The sequence below is a fragment of the Heterocephalus glaber genome, unplaced genomic scaffold (genome assembly GCF_053883595.1).
Source record: "Heterocephalus glaber isolate CG9 unplaced genomic scaffold, H.glaber_assembly_v1.0 deba00001744, whole genome shotgun sequence".
Classification (NCBI taxonomy): Eukaryota; Metazoa; Chordata; class Mammalia; order Rodentia; family Bathyergidae; genus Heterocephalus; species Heterocephalus glaber.
In genome coordinates, this window is record NW_028258450.1 from 2,019,957 (window position 1) to 2,041,943 (window position 21,987).

Sequence of the window (21,987 nt, forward strand, 5' to 3'; positions counted from 1 at the left end):
TGAGGGATGGGGTGGGGAGCCCCTGTGGAGACGCCATTGGGCAGACCTCTGTCTGGGGGATTTGCCGGGGTCCCTTTCAGTTTTCCTGTGATGGCTGTGTCCCTTCCTGCCTGCTGAGACGGCCCCCTAGGTGTCCCTACTTCCTGAACAGTTAGCTTGACAAGTAAAAGTAACCAGATGCTGGCATCTAAGAGGACTCCCGAGGCGCAGTCGAGTAAGGTTATGACTGCCATCTTGGCCTTTACCGCTGCCGCCGCCACTCATCCCCCCTCCAGTGTCTGCAAGTCGCTTCCCCAATCGGTGCCTCCGTTGTCCTAGTCTGTCAGGTGTGCATAATATCGGTGACCACTTTACGGGAATGGTTGGGAGGATTCAATGAGTTGATACAAGTTAACTTGCAAAGCAGGGTCTGGCATCCAGTAGAGACTCTTAAGAGTTAACTGCTAGTGGTGTAATCTAATGGTAATAATAACTAGCATTAGCATATAACATTAAACAGTATCTTTTTGTTTGTTTTTTGAGACAAGGTCTCATTCTGTAGTCCAAGCTGGCCTAGAACTCCCTGCGTAGCCCAGGCTGGCATTGATTGGACTCATGAGCCTCCTGCCTCAGCCTCCCTAATGCTAGGAACACAGGTGGTCACCACCACGTGGTAATGAAGCTTATATCATTGGTTCTTTAAAAACCAAAGACAGGGCCAGGGATTTAGCTCAGCGGTTCCGCCACCTGCCTCGAAAGTGGAAGGACCCGAGTTTGATCCCCGGTACCAAAAATAAATAAATAAATAAAAACCAAAAACAGGGCTGGGGATGTAGCTCAATGGTGCCAGCACCTGCCTGGCAAGCAGAAGGTCCTGAGTGCAATCACCGGTAAGGAAAAAACAAACAAAAGAAAGTGGTACAGAGGATTTATGAAAGCAAACTGTCAGGCCCTACTTCTGGAGTTTCTGATTCAGTACCTGAATCAGGTGGGCCCTGAGAATTTGTACTTTTAAAAAGCTCCCAAGAGATGCTGAGAATGCCTGGTCTGTAAAGAGCTCTGAGCAAACAATGACATCTTTTCTCTCATCAGTTTGTTGGGATTTGGAAGGCAAGGTGAGAGTCCTACTGTGAGTGGCCCCAGATAGCTGAGTCCAGGGTCCTCTCTGGAAGGAGAATCTGGATAGATCCCCAGAAATTCTGCCAAGTGTGGTGGTACATGCTTAGAATCCCAACACTCATGACAAGGTCTCGCTATATAGCCCAGGCTGGCCTTGAACTCGGGAGACAACTGAGGCAGGAGGATTGAAAGTTCAAGCCCACCCTGGGCAGCTTAGCAACTTAGTGAGCCCCTGTCTCAAAATAAAATAATTTTAAAAAGGTTTGGTTGCTCATCACAAAGGCTCTGGGTTCAGTCTGGGGGTTGGGGTGCTGGGTTGGCCATTGAGGAGGCACTGCAGCTTCCACAACAGGTCTGAAGGTTTGCATGGTGGTTACGAGATGGTTAATGGCAGCAGGGATAGATGTGACCCACACACTGGTTCCAGGCAGAAGCAAGGCTAAGACTATGTGCCTGACACCAAGAGACCAAGGTATTTGGTTTCGAGTGGGAGTAATTCTGACATCATCTATTTACTAAATATTTATTGAGCACCTGTTGTATACCTGGCCCTCTGCTGAGCAGAGCTGGGGCCGTAACAGTGGCAGAGGTAGGCCCAGTCCTTCCCTGGTCAGGTTCCCTACTTAGATGGGGAGGCAGATATGTTTTTGGGGTTTTTTCTTGGTCCCACAGATTGAACTCAGGACCTTGTGTTTTTGAGGCAAGTGGCAGTACCACTGAGCTAAATCCCCGGCCCTGGAGGCAGATATTTAAACAATAAATGTGGGATTATAAAACCTAATAGGGGCTATGAAGAAATCTTGGGGCTAGTGATGTTTAATAGTAGGGTGGAGCCAGACATGGTGGTACACACCTGCTATCCCAGCACACTGAGAGACTGAGGCAGAAAGATCACAAGTTTGAGCACAGCCTGGGCAACTTAGTGAGTAACTGAATCCCAAGCTCTGAAACTGTGCCTTCTTCCAACTTCCCCATTTTGTAGACTGACAAACCAAGCCCTGGAAAAGGAGAGAGATGACTCAATTCCATGAAACAGTGTTTCCCAACACCTTGTCCCACAGCAGCCAGCGTTTATGGGGTGCCTAACACCTGACAGTTCTAAGTCTTCCACACACCAGTTTTGAAAATTACTTAAGCCCAATGAGGTAGGCATTGTTATTGTGCCTCTTTCCTTCTTCTTCTTCTTTTTTTTTTTTTCTGGTACCGAGGATCGAACTCAGGACCTTGTGCTTGTGAGGCAGGTGGCAGAACCACTGAGCTAAATCCCCCGCCCTCTTCTCTTTTTTTTGAGACAGGGTCTCACTGTGTAGCCTAGGCTAGCTTTGAACTCATGGAGATCCTTCTGCCTCAGCCTTATGAGTGCTGGGATTACAAGCATGCACCACCATGCCTGGCCTATAACTAAGGGCCTGCTGGGATTTTTTTTTTTTTTTTTTGGAAACAGGGTGTCACTATGTAGTTCAGGCTGGCCTTGAACTCACTGCAATCCTCTTGCCTCAGCCTCCTAAGTGCTGAGATTACAGGCGTGCACTACCACACCAGGTTTGTTGTCCCCATTTCATAGATGAGGAAACCAGGCACAAGAAGATTTAGTAATGAGCTCAAGACATTCAGCTAGCAAGTAGCATTGGAATGGAAGCCATTGGTCCCGAGGCCCAGCACTGCTGCCCAGGACTTGGCCTCCCTCCATAGCCGTGGAGTCTCTTGGGGGCCCTCGTTTAACTTGTCCTTGGGTCCCCAGGTCCATCCAGCACAGGTGTCTAGGAAGGATTTTCCAAGTCCCCTCCTTTCCCCTGGTCTCAGTATCCCTGCATCATAGCGGGGACTGTGGCAGGCTCTGAGTTCAGTGTCACATGTGATGGGGCTGAGAGACTGGCAGAGTTACCCAGGGGCAAAGTTCTGGCTATGGGAGCCACTCCCTGGTGCATGAAGGGCAGATCTGGCTGATCTTGGGGAGGTCCTCACTGTGCAGCCGCCCTGGGTGGGGCTCAGCTGGGTTGTGCTTCTCTGCTGTGTGACTGCGGCCTGGCCGTGTCCCTCTGGGAGTCCCCTTGTCCTGCCTGTGCAATGACGGGAGGTTGGTTTCGGCTTCTCCACAGCCCCTCGAAGGGCCCAGTTTTACGGGGGAGGGGACAGAGGGCTTCCCTGAGGACATGGCTGTCACTCCTTCTGGGATCTGAGATGGGCACCTGGGGACTAGGCCGGGAGGCACACACAGCTCTGGGTTCAGAAGAGCAGCACCCTCAGGTGACAGCAGCCAGTGACCTTTTCCTGGTGACAAGACCCTTTGCTTTTCCACGATACCCACCATGTGCTTCATGACCCTTGGTCTAAATGTTTTGGTGGAGCACTCCCTGATGCTGGGTCCCCAAGGTCAGGGGCTGAAGGGACATGGTGGTAGGAGCGGACACCCCAGCACATCATCCAGGGTTCCCAGGATGGAGGAAGCTAGAAGGGCTGCCAGGGGGATGGGGTTGGGGAATCTGTCTTGAGCGTGACAAGTCCTGACCCCCTCTGACCTCTCCTTTTTCTTCTCTTTCTTCCACAGATGAATTGGGTGAGTATCCGGGGCAGGTTGTGGGGAGGCCCAGGTGCTCCAGAGGGTGCTGGGTATGGGGCCAGGGCACCATGTGACTCCCCAGACTGCACTCCCAAGGCCCCAAGGAAATACTTACTGGGTGTGTGTTGGTGGCCTCAGTGTTACTGTGACTGTGACGAGCACCATTCATTCAGTGGGTGTTGGGGAGCCCTCCTGGGGACCAGCGCTGTGCCAGGAGCTGAGATTTGGGGGTGGGGGGAAGAAGCAGAGAATGGCTGAACCTGATGCCCCAAGAGAGGCTATGACTATGAAGAAATGAACGAGGGGGAGGTGGCCGGGGAGACACCACACATCGCCGCTTTCCAAAGAGCCTACATTAAGATCGGAAGGATGAGAAAGCGCCAGCTGGGGGTGAAGGGGGAAAAGTGGGGATCAGGCAGTGGGAGGAGCAACTCTGGGGGTGCAGGTGACAAGGGGCTGGAGCTGTGTTTTGGAGGTGAATGGAGTTTGGAGAAGTCTTATGTGGGGAGGGCACTGGCTTTGACCCGAAGGGAGGTGGGAGCCACAGGAGGCTTCTGAGCAGCTGAGGGACAGCAGGGACCAAACAAAACTCGGCTGCTGTGTGGACAGGTGCAGGCACAAGGCAGGAATGGGGAGCAGTGAGCTGGTGACGGAAGTGGTCCAGGTGGGAGATGGGGGCAGCAGTGGGCGTGAGGAGGACAGAGGGAGAGTAAATCTATTTTGTTTTTGTTATTTGAGTTAGGTTCTCGCTATGCAGTCCAGGCTGACGTTGAATTCGGAGAGATCCTCCTATCTCAGCCCTGCCATGCTGGGCCAATTTTTAAAATAGAACAAAGAGCCAGGGATTTGGCTCAGTGGTTCCACCGCCTGCCTCGAAAGCGCAAGGTCCCAAGTTTGATCCTCCATACCAGAAAAAGAACAAAGAGGTAGACAGATTTAGCAGGTACAGGCTCATGAGCAGTGAAGAGGGTCCTTCCAGATGTGCCACGCACCTGGAATCCACGCTCCCCGGGACAGGTGGTGGGGCTCTCAGGGTTTCCCAGAGAAAGAACCTGGGCAGCTGGAGCACCGGGTCGCAGAGCAGCTGTAGGACAAGGGCGCGTGCGGCAGGCAAGAGAGCTACTGATGTAGCGATCAGGTGACCCCTGACTTCTGGATTCAGCATGGGGCTGGGGGAGCTGCACTGTGCAGGTCACAGGGCAGGGCTCTGTCACCTTCAGAGCTGTGGTCCCTGCGCCCCAGCTGTAGAGTGGGGCTGGACAGTAGTGGCGCACACCTGTGATCCCAGCACACTGGGAGGCTGAGGGAGGAGCATCGCAAGTTCGAGCCCAGCCTGGACAATTTCTCATTTTCGGGAGGCCCTCTCTCAAAGAATGAAAAAGGGGCCGGGGCCGTGGCTCAGTGTGAAGGGCCTGGCCCCCAGGGGGCAGGGGGCAGTCCAGAAGAAGGGTTGGGATGGACAGAGAGGTGGGGACTCCGCCTCCATTAAGCGGGTGGGTGCGGCCTTCTCTCTCCCACAGAGATCATTGACGAGTACATCAAAGAGAACGGCTTCGGCCTGGAGGGGGCGCCGCTGGGCCTGGGCGAGGGGCCACGCCTGGTGTCGCGCGGGCCTGCCTCGGCCTCAGCCTCAGCCTCGCTGAGCACGGTCACCCTGGGCCCCGCCCCCGCCGCAAGGCCTCCTACCGCACCTCCGCCCTGGGGCTGCGCGCTGAGCCGGCTGGGGGCGCCCGGGCCAGGCACCAGGCCGCACCTGGTCATCATCGAGCAGCCCAAGCAGCGTGGCATGCGCTTCCGCTACGAGTGCGAGGGCCGCTCGGCCGGCAGCATCCTGGGCGAGAGCAGCACGGAGGCCAGCAAGACGCTGCCTGCCATCGAGGTGAGCCGAGCAGCGTTCGCGGGGTTATCACGCTGCCCTTGCTGTGGCGGGTTAGGAGTAGGATCACTTGGCTCCAGTCTGGACGAGCATTCACAGAAAGGCCTCTTTCGTGGCGATATGGACCCATTTATCCAAACTGGGAGGCCCAGCAGTGGCACACACCTGCAATCCTAGCACACAGGAGGCTGAGACAGGAGGATCTCCATGAGTGGAATTTTAGGTAGCCTCTTAGTTCACAAAAGAGGCCTGGCGAATCAGAGTACTTGGGTTTATATCCTGCTGTCATTTGCTAGTGGTGCCCCTGGGCAGGTGGCTGGGTCTCCCTGTGCCTGTTCCTCTTCCAAATGGATCATAGTAATAACCCCCCCACACACACTGGTGTCAGGGAGGGAGTGAGCGACGTGCGCTAAGGGCCTCTTCTGCTGTGAGCACTCAGCAGAGGAGCCACTGGGGTGGTCAGCCTTCTCATTGTGGCTACCACACCGCCAGGCCTGGCCGTTCCGTCCAGGGGTCTGTGCAGTAGCTGTGCCTGAAGCTGGTCGAGCAGAGTCCAGGTTGCCTGGTGGTGTGGCCGAGCTGGGAATGAGGGCTCACCACCAGGGAACTATGGGTGTCTACACAGCAGGAGCCTGTGCGTGTGTGCACACAGGTGCAGTAGGTGCAAGCTGCGGCCTAGAGGTGAGGATGCTCCATGGGTAGCGCTGTGGAAGGGACTTTCAGATAAGCCCGGGACACTGAAGTGGAGAGCCCCGAGTAGGCATTATGCTTGGTGCTTTCCTTTTCCTTCCTTCCTTTTTTGCAGTGCTGGGGATGGAGCCCATACATGCTGGGCTTCATGCATGCTGGTCCCACGCTCTGTGACAGAGCCATACCCCCAGCTCTTGTTTTAATGTACTGAATCATTTCACATCATATTGTTGTATATCTAGGCTGGCCTTGAACTCACATGTAGCCCAAGCTGACCTCGAACCTGCAGTGATCCTCCTGCCTCAGCCTCCTCTATGCTGAGATAATAGGCATGTGATGCTATGCCCCCCTGAGATAGAAATTTAACATTCATACAGTGTTAGCTAATATGAGTCCATATGCTAATTACCCGCCCCAATGTCCTCGAAGGCTGTTGCTTCTGTTCTTATTTAACACCCAGTCCTGCATCCTAAGATCATGTGGAGTGTTTTGTTTTGTGTTTTTCCAGTACTGGGGATCGAACTCAGGACCTTGTGCTTGCAAAGCAGGCACAGTGACACTGAGCTAAATCCCCAGCCCATGTTTTTTTTTTGAGTCAGGGTCTCACTGTATATTCTAGGCTGGCCTTTACCTCACAGCGATCCTCCTGCCTCAGCCTCCCGAGTGCTGGGATTACAGGCATGCACCACCACGCCCAGCTAGGTGCAGGTTTAGTTGTCTGGTCTCAGCAGTCTCTGAGCCAGGTCGGTCCTTCAGTCTGTCTTCCGGTTCTGACCTAGACGTTGTGGAGAATGGGGCGGAGGCTGTGCAGATGTCCCACACTCCGGGTCTGTCTGCAGATCAGAGCGGGGGTACATTTGGGGGACAGACGTTCCAGTGAGCAGGCCACGTTCTCAGCGAGTCTCGTCACAGGAGAAGGATGCTACTTTGTCCCAACTGTGGGGATGCTGAGGTCTCCTCGAGGTCTCTCTGTGCTAGAGACGCAGCTCTCTGTTTGAAGTTAGTCATTTCCTCAGTTTTCTTATTGCTGTTAGCCTGGCAGTTATTCTTGGGCAGGGTTGGCTTCCATTTCATAGTTAGGACTATAAATTCCCAACAAGAGGGAACGGCTTGTCTCCAAGTGTGCATTTGTGGTGTTTATCTCCCTCATTCCTTGGAGAGAGCCGAGGCTCAGAGAGGTTGAGTTCCTTGCTCAGGGCTACACAGCACATTTCTTCTGTCACCACTTACTGTGCCTGAAGTTCAAGTGGTGATTGAGGCTGGAGAAGGTGCTCAGTAGGTGGCCGTGATGGAGCCTAGGCTTGGTGCCCGCCTTGTCTAGAGTCCCATGTGACAGCTCAGAGCTGAGACTCTGTCAGTTCTGAGGCTGCCGACTCTGAGCCTGGAGAGTCCCTTAAATGTGTGGTTTTAACCTGGTCTGACTCAGATTTATAGCATCGCCTACCTCACAGTCGCCCTTCAAATCCATAATGCCACACTTGCCAGGCGTGGTGGTGCACACACCTGTAATCCCAGGAAGCTGAGGCAGGTGGATTGCTGTGAGTTCAAAGCCAACCTCAACTTCACAGTGGGACCCTGTCTCAAAAACCAAATACAGCTGGGGATTTAGCTCAGTGGTTTTGCTGCCTGCTGTGCAAACGCAAGGACCCAAGTTCTATCCCCGATACCAAAAAAACCCCCCCAAATACAGAAAATAACAAACATACTGGCATGCTGTAATAGGAAAAATAAAAGAGCCGGAAGTGGTCGCACACACCTGTAAATTTAGCACTCCAGAAGGCTGAGGCAGGAGGGTTGCAAATTTAAACCCAGCCTGGGGCAGTTTAGCAATTTGCTAGACCTCAGTGTCTCAAAATACAAAAATGGCTGGGGTATAGCTGAGTACTGAAAAAAAAAAAGCATAAAAGAATATTACTGCAGCATCAGTGAGCATATTTATTCCCGTGTGTCAGTGAGCGAGCACAGCCCCTGGGAAATCCCCAAAGGCAGCAGTTGTCCGGGATCCTCTGGAGACTCCTTACTAATGAGACCCAGCCTTGTGTCCCCGGTAACCTAAATGGTACCCCTAGGGCCACCTTGATGAGGGTTTCCCGGAGTGTCAAGCAGCTCTTGGTCTGCACAGAATCCGGTGTTTCTGTCAGCTGACATGGCTGTGGCACCCTTGAATTCAGTGTACCGTGGCAGGGAAAGGCTGTGTAAAACAAGAGGGTGTGGTGGTGCACGCCTGGAAGCTCCCCTCTCAGAGGCTGAGGCAGGAGGAGCGCAAGTTCCAGCCTACCCTGAGCAAGATCTTGCCTCACAATAAGAAAATCAAATGGTCTGGGAATGTAGCTCAGGACAAAGGTCCTGGGTTCAATTTCCAGTATAAAAAAATTTTTTTTAAAAAAGGTAGAACAGTTCCAGGCTGTGATCATTTTAAACAACTTTGTTCCTGACGCAGGTTCCTGGCAGCACGTTTAGAAGCCATGGAGGACATGGTAGGGCAGTGTGGGACTGTCCCCGCCTGACAGAGTGGCTCCTGAGGTCCTGTTGACTTCGTGCTGTGGGTCCCCAGGCCGGAGTCAGCCAGTCACCCTCATTGTCCCATCAGGCCGCTAGAGGGCAGCATGCCCTCACTGTGGTGCATTGGTGACCATACTTTTGGTTCATAGATTTGGATTTTTTTTGACACAGGGTTTTGCCAAGTAGTTCAGACTGGTTTTGAACTCACTATGTAGCCTAGACCAGTCTCAAACTCATAGCGATCCTTCTGCCTCAGCCTCCCCAGTGCTAGGATTATAGGCATGTGCCACCATGTCCCGCTAGTCCATAGATTGGGCTCTAGAAGTTCAGAGGTGGCTTCAGAGGGACTTTGATACTAGCAGGGGCCAGCTGGTGACCCCGAGTTGCTAACTGGCCAGCTGAGTCCGGCACTGACCATAGGGACTGGCTGCTGTCAGCTGTCACCTATGGCTGCTCAGCAAGAGTTGCAGCCCCGGTAGCCATAAAGTACATGCTTGTGACACATAATAAATACAGTCACTGTGAGGAATGGGTACAGACACATAGCACGTCTTATTCCTTGTTCTGTGTTTTTGAGACAGGGTCTCACTATGTAGTCCAGGCTGGGCTTGAGCTCCTGGCTATCCTGCCTCAGCCTCCTTGTTCCTTTTTATTTTTTATTTTATTTTATTTTTTGGTACAGGGGATCGAACTCAGGTCCTTGCACGTGCGCAGCAGACGGCGAAACCACTGAGCTAAATCCCCGGCCCCCCTTGTTCCTTTTTAATTCCTCTTCTTTTTCCTTCCCTCATGTCTCCCCTCATCCCCAGAACTTTCCCCATCCCCACAAAGGCTGTTTCTCTTTTATTTTGCTCTTTATTTTTATTTTCAAAGAGGAAAGGTTTATTTTGGCTCATGGTTATAAAGGTTCTTTAAATTATTTATACTTTGGAGCTGGATGTAATGGTACATGCCTGTTTGGAAGCCTGAGGGAGGAAGATCGCTGTGAGTTAAGAGGCCAGTCTGGGCTACACAGTGAGTTGAAGGCCAGCCTGAACTATAGAGTGAGACCCTGACTCCAAAAAAAAATTATGCTCTGATATTTGATATTTAAGCTTGTGTCTCTAATTCATTTCACTTAATATTATGGTCTCAGAGTGCATCCATTTTCCTGCAAATGACTCAAGTGTGTTCCTCTTTGTGGCACAGTAGTACTCCATTGTACATATGTACCAATTTTCTCTATCCATTCATCTGTTGATGGATACGTAGGCCACATCCAAGATGTAGCTATCATAACGTATTTTTTTTTTTTTGGTACTGGGGATCGAACTGGGGTCCTTCCACTTGTGCAGCAGGCAGCAAAACCACTGAGCTAAATCCCTGGCCCCATAATGTACTTTTTAAAAAAAAGAATCTGAATCTGGGTGTGGTGGTGCACACTGTAATCCGAGCACTTGGGAGGCTGAGGCAGGAGGATCACAGTGAGTTCGAGGCCAGCCTGGGCTACATAGTGAGTTTGAGATCAGACTGAACTACATAGTGAGACCTTGTCTAAAAAAATAAAAAATTAAAGAAGAAAATCTGAAAATTTCTGGGGATTTTTGAGATTTTTAGTTTTTTCTTTTTTGAGATGGGTCAGAGGCCTCAAACTCCTGGGTTCAAATGATCCACCTGAGTAGCAGGGACTACAGCAGGCATGCACACGGCTGCCTTTTCTCTCTTTGTTTAGATTTTGGTTTTTTGGGGTTTTTTGGTACCAGGGATTGAACTCGGGACCTTGCACTTATGAGGCAGGCAGTGGCACAACTGAGCTAAATCCCCAGTCCTATGTTGTTGTTGTTGTTGTTGTTTTGAGACAGGGTCTTGCTGTGCAGCCCAGACTGGCCTTGAACTCATGGTGATCCTCCTGCCTCAGCCTCCCAAGTGCTGGGACTACAGGCGTGCGCTGTCATACCAGGCTCCGTTTCTTCCCAGGAAATTAGTAAATTATCTGAGTGTGATATTGGGAGACTCCGTGTATCTAATTTTCTTAGTTTGACCACAGAAAACACAGTAGTAGAAAACTTTTGAGCCAGGTGTAGTGGCGCACTCCTGTAATCCCAGCATTCTGGGAGGCTGAGGCAGGAGGATGGCAAGTTAGTGCCCAGCCTGAGTAACTCAGCACTTAGCAGTACACTGTCTCTGAATGATAAAATTTTTTTTTTTTTTTTTTTGGTACCGAGATTGAACTCCGGTCCTTGCACTTGCGAGGCAGGCAGTGTAACCACTGAGCTAAATCCCTGGCCCTCTGAATGATAAATTTTAAAAGCCAGGGCTGTAGCTCAGCTGTGAAGGCCTTGGGTTTAGCCCGTGGAACCGCAGCAGGCGCACAGTACCATCTGTGGGGCCTCAGCAGGCCCTGAGTGGGTGCCGGAAGCCAGCCCCCCTCCCCGGCCCTGCCTGGGCGCGGCGGCGGGTCCCCCAGGGAGGGGAGAGCTGTGTCCCCACCAGCGCCTGTCTTCCTGCAGCTCCGGGACTGTGGCGGGCTGCGGGAGGTGGAGGTGACCGCGTGCCTGGTGTGGAAGGACTGGCCCCACCGCGTGCACCCTCACAGCCTCGTGGGGAAGGACTGCGCCGACGGCGTCTGCAGGGTGCGGCTGCGGCCCCACGTCAGCCCCCGGCACAGGTACCCACCCCGCCCCGCCCGAGGGAGAGAGAAGTCAGCCGGGGAGTCTCCCGAGAGCCTCTGGGGAGCCTGCTGGATGGGGAAACTGAGGCCCGGGGCCCGCCCTGTCCACGGTCACATTCTGTCTGTGCCCATTCTGTAGAGGGGGACACAGAGGTTCACAGAGGTTACGGAGCACCGATGGTGAGAGGCAGAGCTGGAATTTGACTCCACGCTGGATGTAACTGCAGCCCGTTCCTGCTCTCGCTCTGCAATTTATATTTTTTTGGTACCGGGGATTGAACTCAGGACCTTGTGCTTGAGAGGGAGGCAGCGGAACCACTGAGCTAAATCCCTGGGCCTCCTACATATTTTTAATAAAATTTAAAGATTCAGGGCCGGGGATTTAGCTCAGTGGTTCCGCTGCCTGCCTCGCAAGTGCAAGGACCCAAGTTCAATCCCCGGTACCAAAATAAATAAATAAATAAATGAAATTTAAAGATTCAGCTGGGTGTGGTGGTGCACCCCTGTAATCTTAGCTCTTGGGAGGCTGAGGCAGGAGGATAGCCTGAAGTTCAAGGGCAGCGTGGAGTACACAGTTCAAGGTCAGCCAGAACTACATAGGGAGATCCTGTCTCAGTAAGGCAAAAAAAGAAAAATAAAAAAAGATTCAAAATGGAAATCTTTGGTTCTCCAGCTACCAGGGCTTTTTCCTGGAAACAGCCAAAGATGTGCCTTGAGCCAGGCATGGTGGTGCATACCTGTACTCTCAGCATTCTGGAGGCTGAGGCAGGAAGATCACAAGTTCCAGGCAACCTGGACTGCATATTGAGACCCTGGCTCAAAAAACAAAAAGCATCTGCTCTGCAGTGCACGTGACTGTTTACCTGCACCCACCTGTACATGGGTCTTTTTTGCTCCCCTCATAAATAGTAGTCAACATTTGTACCTTGTTTTATTTTGGTTTTTTGTGGGTGTGGGGATGAACCTGAAGCCTCGTGGATACCAGGCAAGTTTTCTACTACTGAGCCATGTCCCCAGCCCCTGCTCTTTGTGTTTGCATCACAGTCATCTTGGACATCATTCCCTATCAGTATATGTACTGTTACCCTATCCTTTTACTTGGCTGCATAATATTCCAAATGCATGGATATACACAGGTAAGCCTTCTGCTAACGGGCACCTGTGATGGTTCCAATTGCTTGCTGTTCTGTGACAAATAGTGTTGCTGTAGCAGCTTTACATGTATGTCATTTCTTCTCTAGGATCAGTTCTTAAAAATGAAACTACTGGGTGTAACTGATGTATTTATACTTTTAGTGATGTATTAATTGGTGAAAATGTAAGCTCACGAGAGCAGGGATTTTCTGTCTTCTCTTCTGTGTGGTATCCCACAGCCTAGCCCCATGGTGGGCAGATAGAGGATGCTCAGGAATTATTTGCGGCCCTGTGTCATGCAGTTGATGGTCCCCAGCCACAGGAAGATGCCTCGTTCCCCGCTGTCTCACTGGCGCAGGCTGTCCTGAAATGTTTCCATCTTGCTGTTGTTTTGTTTTTGCAGTATTGGAGATCAGTCTAAGCAGTGTTCTACTCTTGAGCTACATCCCCAACCCTTCTGTTTATTTTGAGACAGAGTCTTGATAAGTTGTCTAGGCTGGTCTCAAATTTGCAGTGATCTTCCTGCCTCAGCCTCCCAAATAGCTGGGATTACAGGTGTGTGTCCTTGCACCTGGCTCCATCTTTGCATTTTTGATGAATGCAAGAACAAAAATCTCATTGGTGTTTACTTTTGTTTGTTTGCTTTTTTTGGTAACAGGGATCGAACTCTGGACCTTGCGCTTGCAAGGCAGGGGGCAGAGCTAAATCTCAGGCCCCTTGTTTGTTTGTTTTTGAGACAGGGTTTCACTATGGAGCCCAAGCTGGCCTCAAACTTGCAGGGATCCTCCTGTCTCAGCCTCCCCAGTGCAGGGAATACAGCATGCACTACCATGCCTGGCCTTATTGATGTTTAATTTCCAATTTTTCCGAATGAATGAGGCTGGCTCATGTTTTCGAGTGGGAAGCATATGGCAGGTTCCCAGGTCTCCTCACACCTAGCGGGATGTGGTGGTTGCACGTCTGTGATCCCAGCACTGAGGAGGCTGAGGCATGAGGATCAAAGTTTGAGCCTAGCCTGGGCAATTTAGTGACTTAGTGAGATGCTGTCTCTCAATAAGATATTTTTTAAAAGTGGCTGCTTGGGTAGCTCAGTGCGGTGGCCCTGAGCTCAACTCACAGTACTGGAAAGAAAAGGGAGAAGGCAGGGGAGTAGAAGAGCAAAGAATAGAGGAGGGTCCTTGAAAATCCTGCTGGTGGCCTCTGCTGCACCTCAGGCCTGTGCCTCTCTGCCCTCAGCTTTAACAACCTGGGCATCCAGTGTGTGCGGAAGAAGGAGATCGAGGCCGCCATCGAGCGCAAGATCCAGCTGGGCATCGACCCCTACAACGGTGAGCCTGGCGCCCGCCGTCCTCACGCCCTCCCCACCATCCCTGCCTGTCCCCGTTCTACACCCGAGCCTGCCCTGTTCCCCACAGCCGGCTCCCTGAAGAACCATCAGGAAGTAGACATGAACGTCGTGAAGATCTGCTTCCAGGCCTCCTACCGGGACCAGCAGGGACACATGTGCAGGATGGACCCTGTGCTCTCTGAGCCTGTCTATGACAAGAGTGAGTGGAGGGAACCCTGTCCGCTAATGGTGTCCTGGCCACAGTATCAGAAGCACCCCTGGACCCCTGGCATGAATAAACAAAGAATTCTTTCTTTTTATTTTTCTCACTTACTAAATCTGTGCACATGAATTCAGCTGCTCAGCAGTATCAAAGCACTGGTTCTGTGATTTTTCTTGGCTTTTCCCTCATAGTCGCAAGATGACTGCCACAGCTCCAGACATCATGTCTGTGTTCAAGGCCTGAGATGGGCAGTGCTGCCTTGTTGTGCAGGCAGTTCACTTCCCATTTCTGGGGATCAGCATTTACCATGTAATGAAAATGGGACCTCCCAGTGTCTCTTAAGTGTTATAGAAATTTACAACCTATACACTTATACCAGGAAGCTCCAGGTAAAAGGCATAATGAACAATAATTCCTTTTCTTTTACAGGGGAAAGAATTAAAAATATATCTTCCCCAGAATCCCCCTGGTAGACAACTACTTATGTCTCACTGGCCAAACTTGGCTCCCTGGCTGCCTCTAGACGGGGAACTCTGGGAATGCTAGTATTTAGACTTCCACCTCCACAGAGTGGTACAGGCATGGTAGGGCCGAGGGATAGCTGGTCAGTTTCAGCAACCTACAGCAACTGCCTCCAAAATGTGGAAGAATGGAAGTTAAATGAGAGATTTTTATGGATCCAAGCGAGAGGACTGACATAGCTGAAGGAATAAAAAAGCAGCAACATTTATTTTATTTTCCATTAACTAAAAAGAGTCAAGAAGTACCACAGTGCTTCTGGTCTGGCTGCATCCAGGGCGTTGAGGATATTGTTAGAGACCTGTGACATTCTGTCAGCAGCGTTTCTTCCATGTTAAGAGTTGTTCTCGGCAGGGGAGTTGTAGGTATCTGTCTTACCCACTTGGCATCTCTGGGTCCCAAGGACAGCTCCTTTTAGCTTCCCTTGTTTTTGTTTTTTCTTCCTCATAGTCTCAGGGCTGTCTCTCATTGGTCTGAGTTTGGTCATGTGTTCCTCTTTGACCAACCAGCTGTGGCGAGAGAGAGAGGTCGATGCTCTGATTGGCCAGATTGGGGCACATAATCACTGCTGAGGGGTAGCTTGTCCCGCCCAGGACCACTGATGCCTGGCTGTTAACAGAAGGACCAGGGCTGCTGGGCAGGAAAAATAAGTAGCCATTGTAAGATTTCAGGCCCTGAAGCCTGCTCCAGGGACCTTCAGACCTCCTCAGAACCCCCAGCCCCACCAGCTCTCTGAGTGTGAGTCCCCTTGGGACAGACACTCCATGGACTTCAGCACCGAGGACGCACTGCCTCCTGTCCCTGCCATGGCCACCAGGGTTTGATGACTGAATCCTTGTTTTTGCTCATATGCCTCTTTCTTTCTTCCCCAGAGTCCACAAACACATCAGAACTTCGGATTTGCCGAATCAATAAGGAAAGCGGGCCATGCACAGGTGGCGAGGAACTCTACTTGTTATGTGACAAAGTGCAGAAAGGTGAGGGGCCCAAAGGTGCGGGCTACCGGCAATTGGAAGGCAGACGTGGTAGTGGTGCACATCTGTAATTCCAGCACTCAGGAGGCTGAGGCAGGAGGATTTGAGTTTGAGGCCAGCCTGGGGTCCGTAGCGACACCCTGACTCAATAGAAAACAAAAAAACACAAACAAAAACAAAAAACCCCAACAAGCAGGCAATTGGTTCCCGGGCCTACTTTCCCCTGAGCAAGGAGAGCCTGTCTGGGCTGGCCCTGGGGATAACATACAGATAGTTCCGACCTAGGGTGACTCAGGTTCCAACTTTTCAGCTCTACGATGGTGCTGTGAGACTAATATGCATTCAGTAGAAACCTCTTGCTAAGTCAGGAAGTTGCCTCGGCTGAGCTGGAACTTGTGGTCCTCCTGTCTCAGCCTCCCAAGGTACCAGGATTGTATAGGCATGTGACACCATGCCTGGCTAGAAACTGAATTCTGAATGTTGATCTCCTGGGCTGTGCATATTTGGTGCTATACTATGGTGAAGCTGGGCAGTTGCAGCGAGCCATAGCACCCAGTCACCATGAAATAGGAAACCATGAGGAGAAACAGCCCGCGCTTCCCAGTGTGCTGCGTTGCTAAGCAGTGATGTCGGTAGGTTAGCTGTGGTGAATGCATTTTTGACTTAATGATATTTCAGTTAGGGTGAGCTTAGTGGGATGTAACCCGATCATGAGTCAAGGAGTGTCTTTATATACAAACGTGGAAAATAGTCAGGTGTTGTGGTGCACATACACCTGTAATCTCAGCACTTTGGGAGGCTGAGACAGGAGGATCACAGGTTCAAGCCCAGCCTGGACAATTTAGCGATTTCGCAAGACCCTGCCTCAAAAATAAAAACATGACAAAGTGGCTGGACCCTGGGTTCAATCCCCAGGACTGCAAAAAAAAGAAGAATAAAAAGAAAACATTTAGTGCCTGGCTCGCAATAGGCCTGCAGTGGAAGTTGGTGGCCATGCTGATCCACTTCTTCAGGGATGTTAGGGTTGATTCTGGGGGGAGGCTGAGCGAGTTGGGGCTCTTTGGTCCTGACATCCTGTCCCCTGTCCTACAGAGGACATATCCGTGGTGTTCAGCACGGCCTCCTGGGAAGGGCGGGCCGACTTCTCCCAGGCCGACGTGCACCGGCAGATCGCCATTGTCTTCAAGACGCCACCCTACGAGGACCTGGAGATCATGGAGCCTGTGACCGTCAACGTCTTCCTGCAGCGGCTCACAGATGGGGTCTGCAGCGAGCCGCTGCCCTTCACGTACCTGCCTCGGGACCACGGTACCCTTGGCACCCCCAGGGGAAGGCAGGCCTGGAGCTCCCTAGAATGGGGCTCCCATTGGGCTCCGCTGCTTCCTGGCCCAGCGACCTAGGCCTCCTGTGCAGAGCGGACATCGCACCTGCTTGAGGTGTCGGCTACTCAGTGTGTCTGCTCCTGCCTGGCCCGGCGAGGGGTGGTGCTGGGAATCCAGAGGTGACCAAGACAGCTCCAGCCCTGCCCTCAGGAGGCTCACTGTGATGACCAGAGCAGGCAGGACTGGAATGGAGATGGTCAAGGGACTCGATAGCCCAAAGCGGGCAGCCTTGAGGTCAGGGAAGGCTTCCTAGACGGGGAGCTGCTGAACTGAGGATGAGAGGATGACTAAGCCAGTCCTCCAGGGCAGTGGTGTGAGTTGAGGAAGTGTTTTAAGCAGCTGGCAAGTGCAAAGGTCCTGAGGTAGGATCGGGCCTGAGGTGTTCTGGGAACAACAAAGAGGCCAGAGTGGCTGGAAGGGATATGGATGTTTATTTGCATTGGTTTTTCAAGAGCCAGCTCAGCCACTTCTTAAATAATCTCTATGATTGGTTATCAGTTCATTACGATTATTGATGAATCATTTCTTGTATGCTCTTGGCATTCCTGAACAGACACCTACGGCGTGGACAAGAAGCGGAAACGGGGGATGCCTGATGTCCTTGGGGAGCTGAACAGTTCTGGTGTGTCCCCTCTGCCACTTTAGCACCCATCCCCAGGGCCCTGGGAGAGGGTGGCCAACCCCCCTCGCCCCATGAAGTGTCCTCATCTCTGTCCTCCCTTCCCTTAGACCCCCATGGCATTGAGAGCAAACGGCGGAAGAAGAAGCCAGTCTTCCTGGACCACTTCCTGCCCAGCCATAGCTCAGGTGGGTCCTGGCTCCCTGTAAGCCCCTGCCCTTGCTTTTCTAGCAGCTTCCCAAAGGCCAGTGATTCACCACTCAGCCAGTACCATGGAGTGGAGAGAAAAGGGCTCTGGAGACTGAATAGAGATGCTAGTCTCTGCCGGGCTGTTCATTTGCTGTGTGATCTTTGCCAAGTTGCTCCACCTCTCTCATCCTCCTCTGAAAACTCTTACCACCACTTCACTGGGTCTTAACAATTTAAAGTATACTCTGGTTTCTCTTTAGATCATATAAATCACCTTTTACTAAAAAACCCAAACAAAAAAAATCAAAGGGACAATTTAACATAGCCAGGAGCCATGTTGCCTTGAGGTCCCGGTCTTGTCTGATCTTGGAAGCTAACAGGGTCAGGCCTGGTCAGTACTTGGTTAGGAGACCTCCTGGCCATACTGGGTGCTGTAGGCTTAAGAAACGTTTTGAAAGCATTCCTCTCACAGACACTGCGTGATGGGCACAGAAGTAGGTGCTTACACGTAGTCTGCAGTCACCCTGCCAGCCCGCACCTCACAGGTGGAAAGGCTGAGGCCCAGGGAGGCGAGGTCCCTTGTCCCAGGTCACAGTGCAGCGGGGGTTGGGGTGGGCAGAGGTGAGCAGGGAGAAGTGGCTCGGCTGGTGGCTGGAGCCTCCTCCGTCCAGAGCTGGTCCTGTCCGTCACCTGCTGTGGCACTGCCGTGGTCTCCACTCACAGGCCAGTTCCACTGTCCCAGCCAGGCCTGGTGGCGCGCTCTGGAAGGAATCTGTACCTGTACGTGACATACCTTTGTTCTTATTTTTCTCCCTTCCTCTGCCCTCCCTTCCACCCCTCCACCCTTCCCTAGTTACAAAGACTGTTTCCTTTTTTTCCCTTCTTTTCATATTTTTTTCTTTCCCTTCTTTCTTTTCCCCTACTCCTCCCCCCTACTTCCCCTTTGCCCCTTTTCTTCCTATTTCACATTATCTATTATACATTTTGGTCCTCATTTATATTTTCAGTTTCTCACACCAGAGAAAATGTTTGGTATTTACACATGTGTATCCTATTTATTTCACTTAAGACTATGGCCTCTATGTGCATCCATTTAGTTAGAAATGTTTCTAGTTTCTCCAGGGATCGAACTCAGGACTTTGCACTTGCCAGGCAGGCGCAGCGCCACTGAGCTGTCTTGGCCCTAGTTTCTCATTCTTTATGGCTGAGTAGGACTCCATTTTATAAATCTTTAGTCACCAGTTGATGGGCACTTGGGCTGTTTTCAAGTTTTAGCTATTACAAACTGTGCTGCTATAAACATGGGTGCACATATATCGCTATGGTATGATTCTTTTAATTATATTTTTTGGTACCAGGGATCAAACTCTGGTCCTTGTGCTTGTGAGGCAGGCAGCAGAACCACTGAGCTAAATCCCTAGCCCAATTCTTTTAATTCTTTTGGGAAGATACCCAGCAGGGGAATAGCTGGGTCACATGGGACCTCTAGTCCTAGGTCTTTGAGGTAGCTCCATACTGATTTCCACAGTGGTTGCACCAGTCTGCACCCCCACCAACAGTGGAGAAGGGTTAGAAGAACCCTAAGTTTGAGCCCAGGCTGGGCAACTTAGACCTTATTTCAAAATAAAAATCAGAAAGTGTTGGGATGCTGCTCAGTGCGAAGGCCCTGGGTTCAATCCCTAGAACTGTACTGCCAAAAAAAGCTATTCCAACACCAGCTGGCCCAGGGCACTTGCCAGCGTGTGATACCACCTGTGGTTCTGTCCTCCTGCAGCTGGTAACCCAGGCTCAGGCTCCCCGCCCCTAGCAACCACCAATCCTAGCCCACTCCACCTCCAATCCTCACAGCTCCCCATCACTCTCTTCCGGCAGTTTCTCTAAGTCCTAACCCCACTTCCTCCCTTCTTGGGTCAAACTCATGGTGGCAATACAGTGCGATGCTTGCGCATGGCTTCTGGAATCAGAGTGGGTTTCAATTCTGAGTCAATTCTGAGTCAGCAGCTGTGTGACCTCTGTGAGCCTCAGTTTCTTCATCTGTCAGGTGGAGACCCTATGTCTTAGGTCCTTACTGGTATTTAGTAAGATTGTGTCACACAGTGATTTATTACAGAGGCTGGCACACAGTTCATGCCCCAAGATTGTTAAGATTGCCATAAGTGGGCCCAGGATTTAGCTCAGTGGTTCCACTGCCTGCCTTGCAAGCACAAGGACCGGAGTTCGATCCCCAGTAGTCCCCCGCCCCCTCAAAAAAAACATTTCCATAAGTCAGGAATGCCACCTGCATTTGTTATGATCTTATTTAATTGCATTGACAGCAAAACCCACAGTAACAGGATGGACTTTTATTTTTCCTCACATAAATTCGATCCAGAGCTAAGCATTCCAGGGATGACCTGGTGGCTGCATGATCATAACATACCAAAGCTCCTGCCAATTGCAATTTGCAGTTTCCACTTCTTGGTCCAGGTTGGCTGCTGTAGCTCCAGCTATCATGTCTATATTCCAGTTAGCAGAACTTAGTCACGTGATCACATCAAGCTGCAAGGGAGGCCCAGTACCCCTGTGTTTCTTTTTGAGACAAATATAATCAGCATTTCCTAATGAGGTTTGTCTTGTTTGAAAAAAGAAGAGTTGAGGGTATAGCTTAGTGGCTACCATGTCCAAGGCAGTGAAATCAATACCCAGCATAGGGTGTGTGTGGTTCTCTTGATTTTTTTTTGGTACCGGGGATCGAACTCGGGTCCTTGCGCTTGCGCAACAGGCAACGAAACCACTGAGCTAAATCCCCGGCCCATGGTTCTCTTGATTTTTGTTTGTTTTTGAGACAGAGTCTCATTTTGTAGGGTAGGCTGGCCTCAAACTCAAAAAGATCCTCTTGCCTCAGCCTGCTGAGTGCTGGAGCTACAGGCCTGCGCCACCATGCCTGGCCTGGCTCTCATATAATGACACTTATTTTACCTTCTAGTTTTGGGATTGGGACTTTTCTATGATAGGGATATTTCATTTTATGCATTCGGTGTACTTGGGGGTGGCCCTCCTCTTCTTTCTCCTTCTGGGAAAAAACTGCACAGCCCTACAGGAGTGTGAATTCAATCCTGGTTCCACAGTTGGACAGCTGTGTGACTAACCGGTTATTTTGCCGCCGCCCCCCCCCCCCGCCCCCGCAGTGCCAGGGGTTGATCCAAGGCCTCATGCCTGCTAAACAAGCGCTGTCCCACTGAGCAACATCCCCAGCCAGCCTGCCTTTCTTTCTTTCTGCGGTACTGGGATTGAACCCAGGGCTTTTGCTGAAATTTGCTATTCTCCTGCCACAGCCTCCCCAGTAGTAGCTTGGATTACTGGTGTGGATCTCCAAGCCGAGCTCAGTTTGCCGATTACATTAGCATTGTGATGGTCACTCCCACAGCCCGGGGTGGGGCGCCTGCGGTGGTCCCAAAGCGAGCCTCACCTTCCTCCCGCCAGGCGCGTTCCTGCAGCAGTCAGCCCTGCTGGCCGACACTGACTTCTTTCCCGGCCCTGGCACCGTGTCCCTGCCCGGCCTCGAGCCCCCGGGCGCGCCCGAGCTCCTGGACGACGGCTTCGTCTACGACCCCGCGGCGCCCACGCTCTTCACCATGCTGGACCTGCTGCCCCCGCCGCCTCCGCTCGCCAGCGCCGTGGGTGCGGGCCCGGTGATCGGGGAGCCCCCTGGCCCCGAGCCGCTGACGCTGGACTCGTACGCAGCCCCGGGCCCCGTGGACGGCGGCACAGCCAGTCTCGTGGGCAGCAACATGTTCCCCAACCAGTACCGCGAGGCGGCCTTCGGGGGCGGCCTGCTGTCCCCGGGGCCCGAGGCCACGTAGCCCCAGAACACTGGCGGAGTTGAGGATGGCGGGCCGGAGCACCCATCCTCCGGGGTGCCGTGGTCAGCTCCGACCCCGCACCCGATCGGACATCTGCAGGCTTGGGGAGAAGCGTGGGGCCATGGCTTCCCCTGGAGCCTACTTTTCAGATGACAAAAGGGAGTCGGGGGAGGAAAATAAGCGCCTTCTCGGGCGACTGTGAGAAGATTATAGTATTGTACAACCTGCGAGTTGTCTGCAGTCTTCCCAATAAAGATGAATTTTTAAGCCTTGGGGTGTCGTTTCTCCGCGTGGGAAACACCGCAGCCGAGGGTCCAACCTCTCTTCAGCCTTTCCCGCCTCCTCCCCCCTCCCCTCCCCAGTCCTCACCAGTCTAGGGCCCGGCCCCTGTAGGCGGAAGCG

General features: G+C 51.9%; 1 protein-coding gene across 4 annotated transcripts in view; it reads left to right on the forward strand.

Annotated features, from left to right (window-relative positions):
• The window catches only part of Relb (RELB proto-oncogene, NF-kB subunit), a 23,069-nt gene extending 1,217 nt beyond the window's left edge, over positions 1 to 21,852 (forward strand). Inside the window, exons 3-12 of one of the 4 annotated variants that reach the window (XM_021250844.2) lie at positions 3,647 to 3,655; positions 5,179 to 5,537; positions 11,216 to 11,373; positions 13,747 to 13,838; positions 13,926 to 14,057; positions 15,452 to 15,556; positions 16,646 to 16,861; positions 17,489 to 17,557; positions 17,665 to 17,742; positions 21,206 to 21,852. In XM_021250844.2, the coding sequence (XP_021106503.2) occupies positions 3,647 to 3,655; positions 5,179 to 5,537; positions 11,216 to 11,373; positions 13,747 to 13,838; positions 13,926 to 14,057; positions 15,452 to 15,556; positions 16,646 to 16,861; positions 17,489 to 17,557; positions 17,665 to 17,742; positions 21,206 to 21,585 (1,598 nt within the window). In that variant the 3' untranslated portion in view covers positions 21,586 to 21,852. Of the gene's footprint in view, positions 4,585 to 5,178; positions 5,538 to 11,215; positions 11,374 to 13,746; positions 13,839 to 13,925; positions 14,058 to 15,451; positions 15,557 to 16,645; positions 16,862 to 17,488; positions 17,558 to 17,664; positions 17,743 to 21,205 lie in introns of those variants that run through there. The other 3 variants (XM_087200503.1, XM_087200502.1, XM_087200504.1) reach the window with 3 other exon arrangements.
• Positions 21,853 to 21,987: the final 135 nt, after the last annotated feature.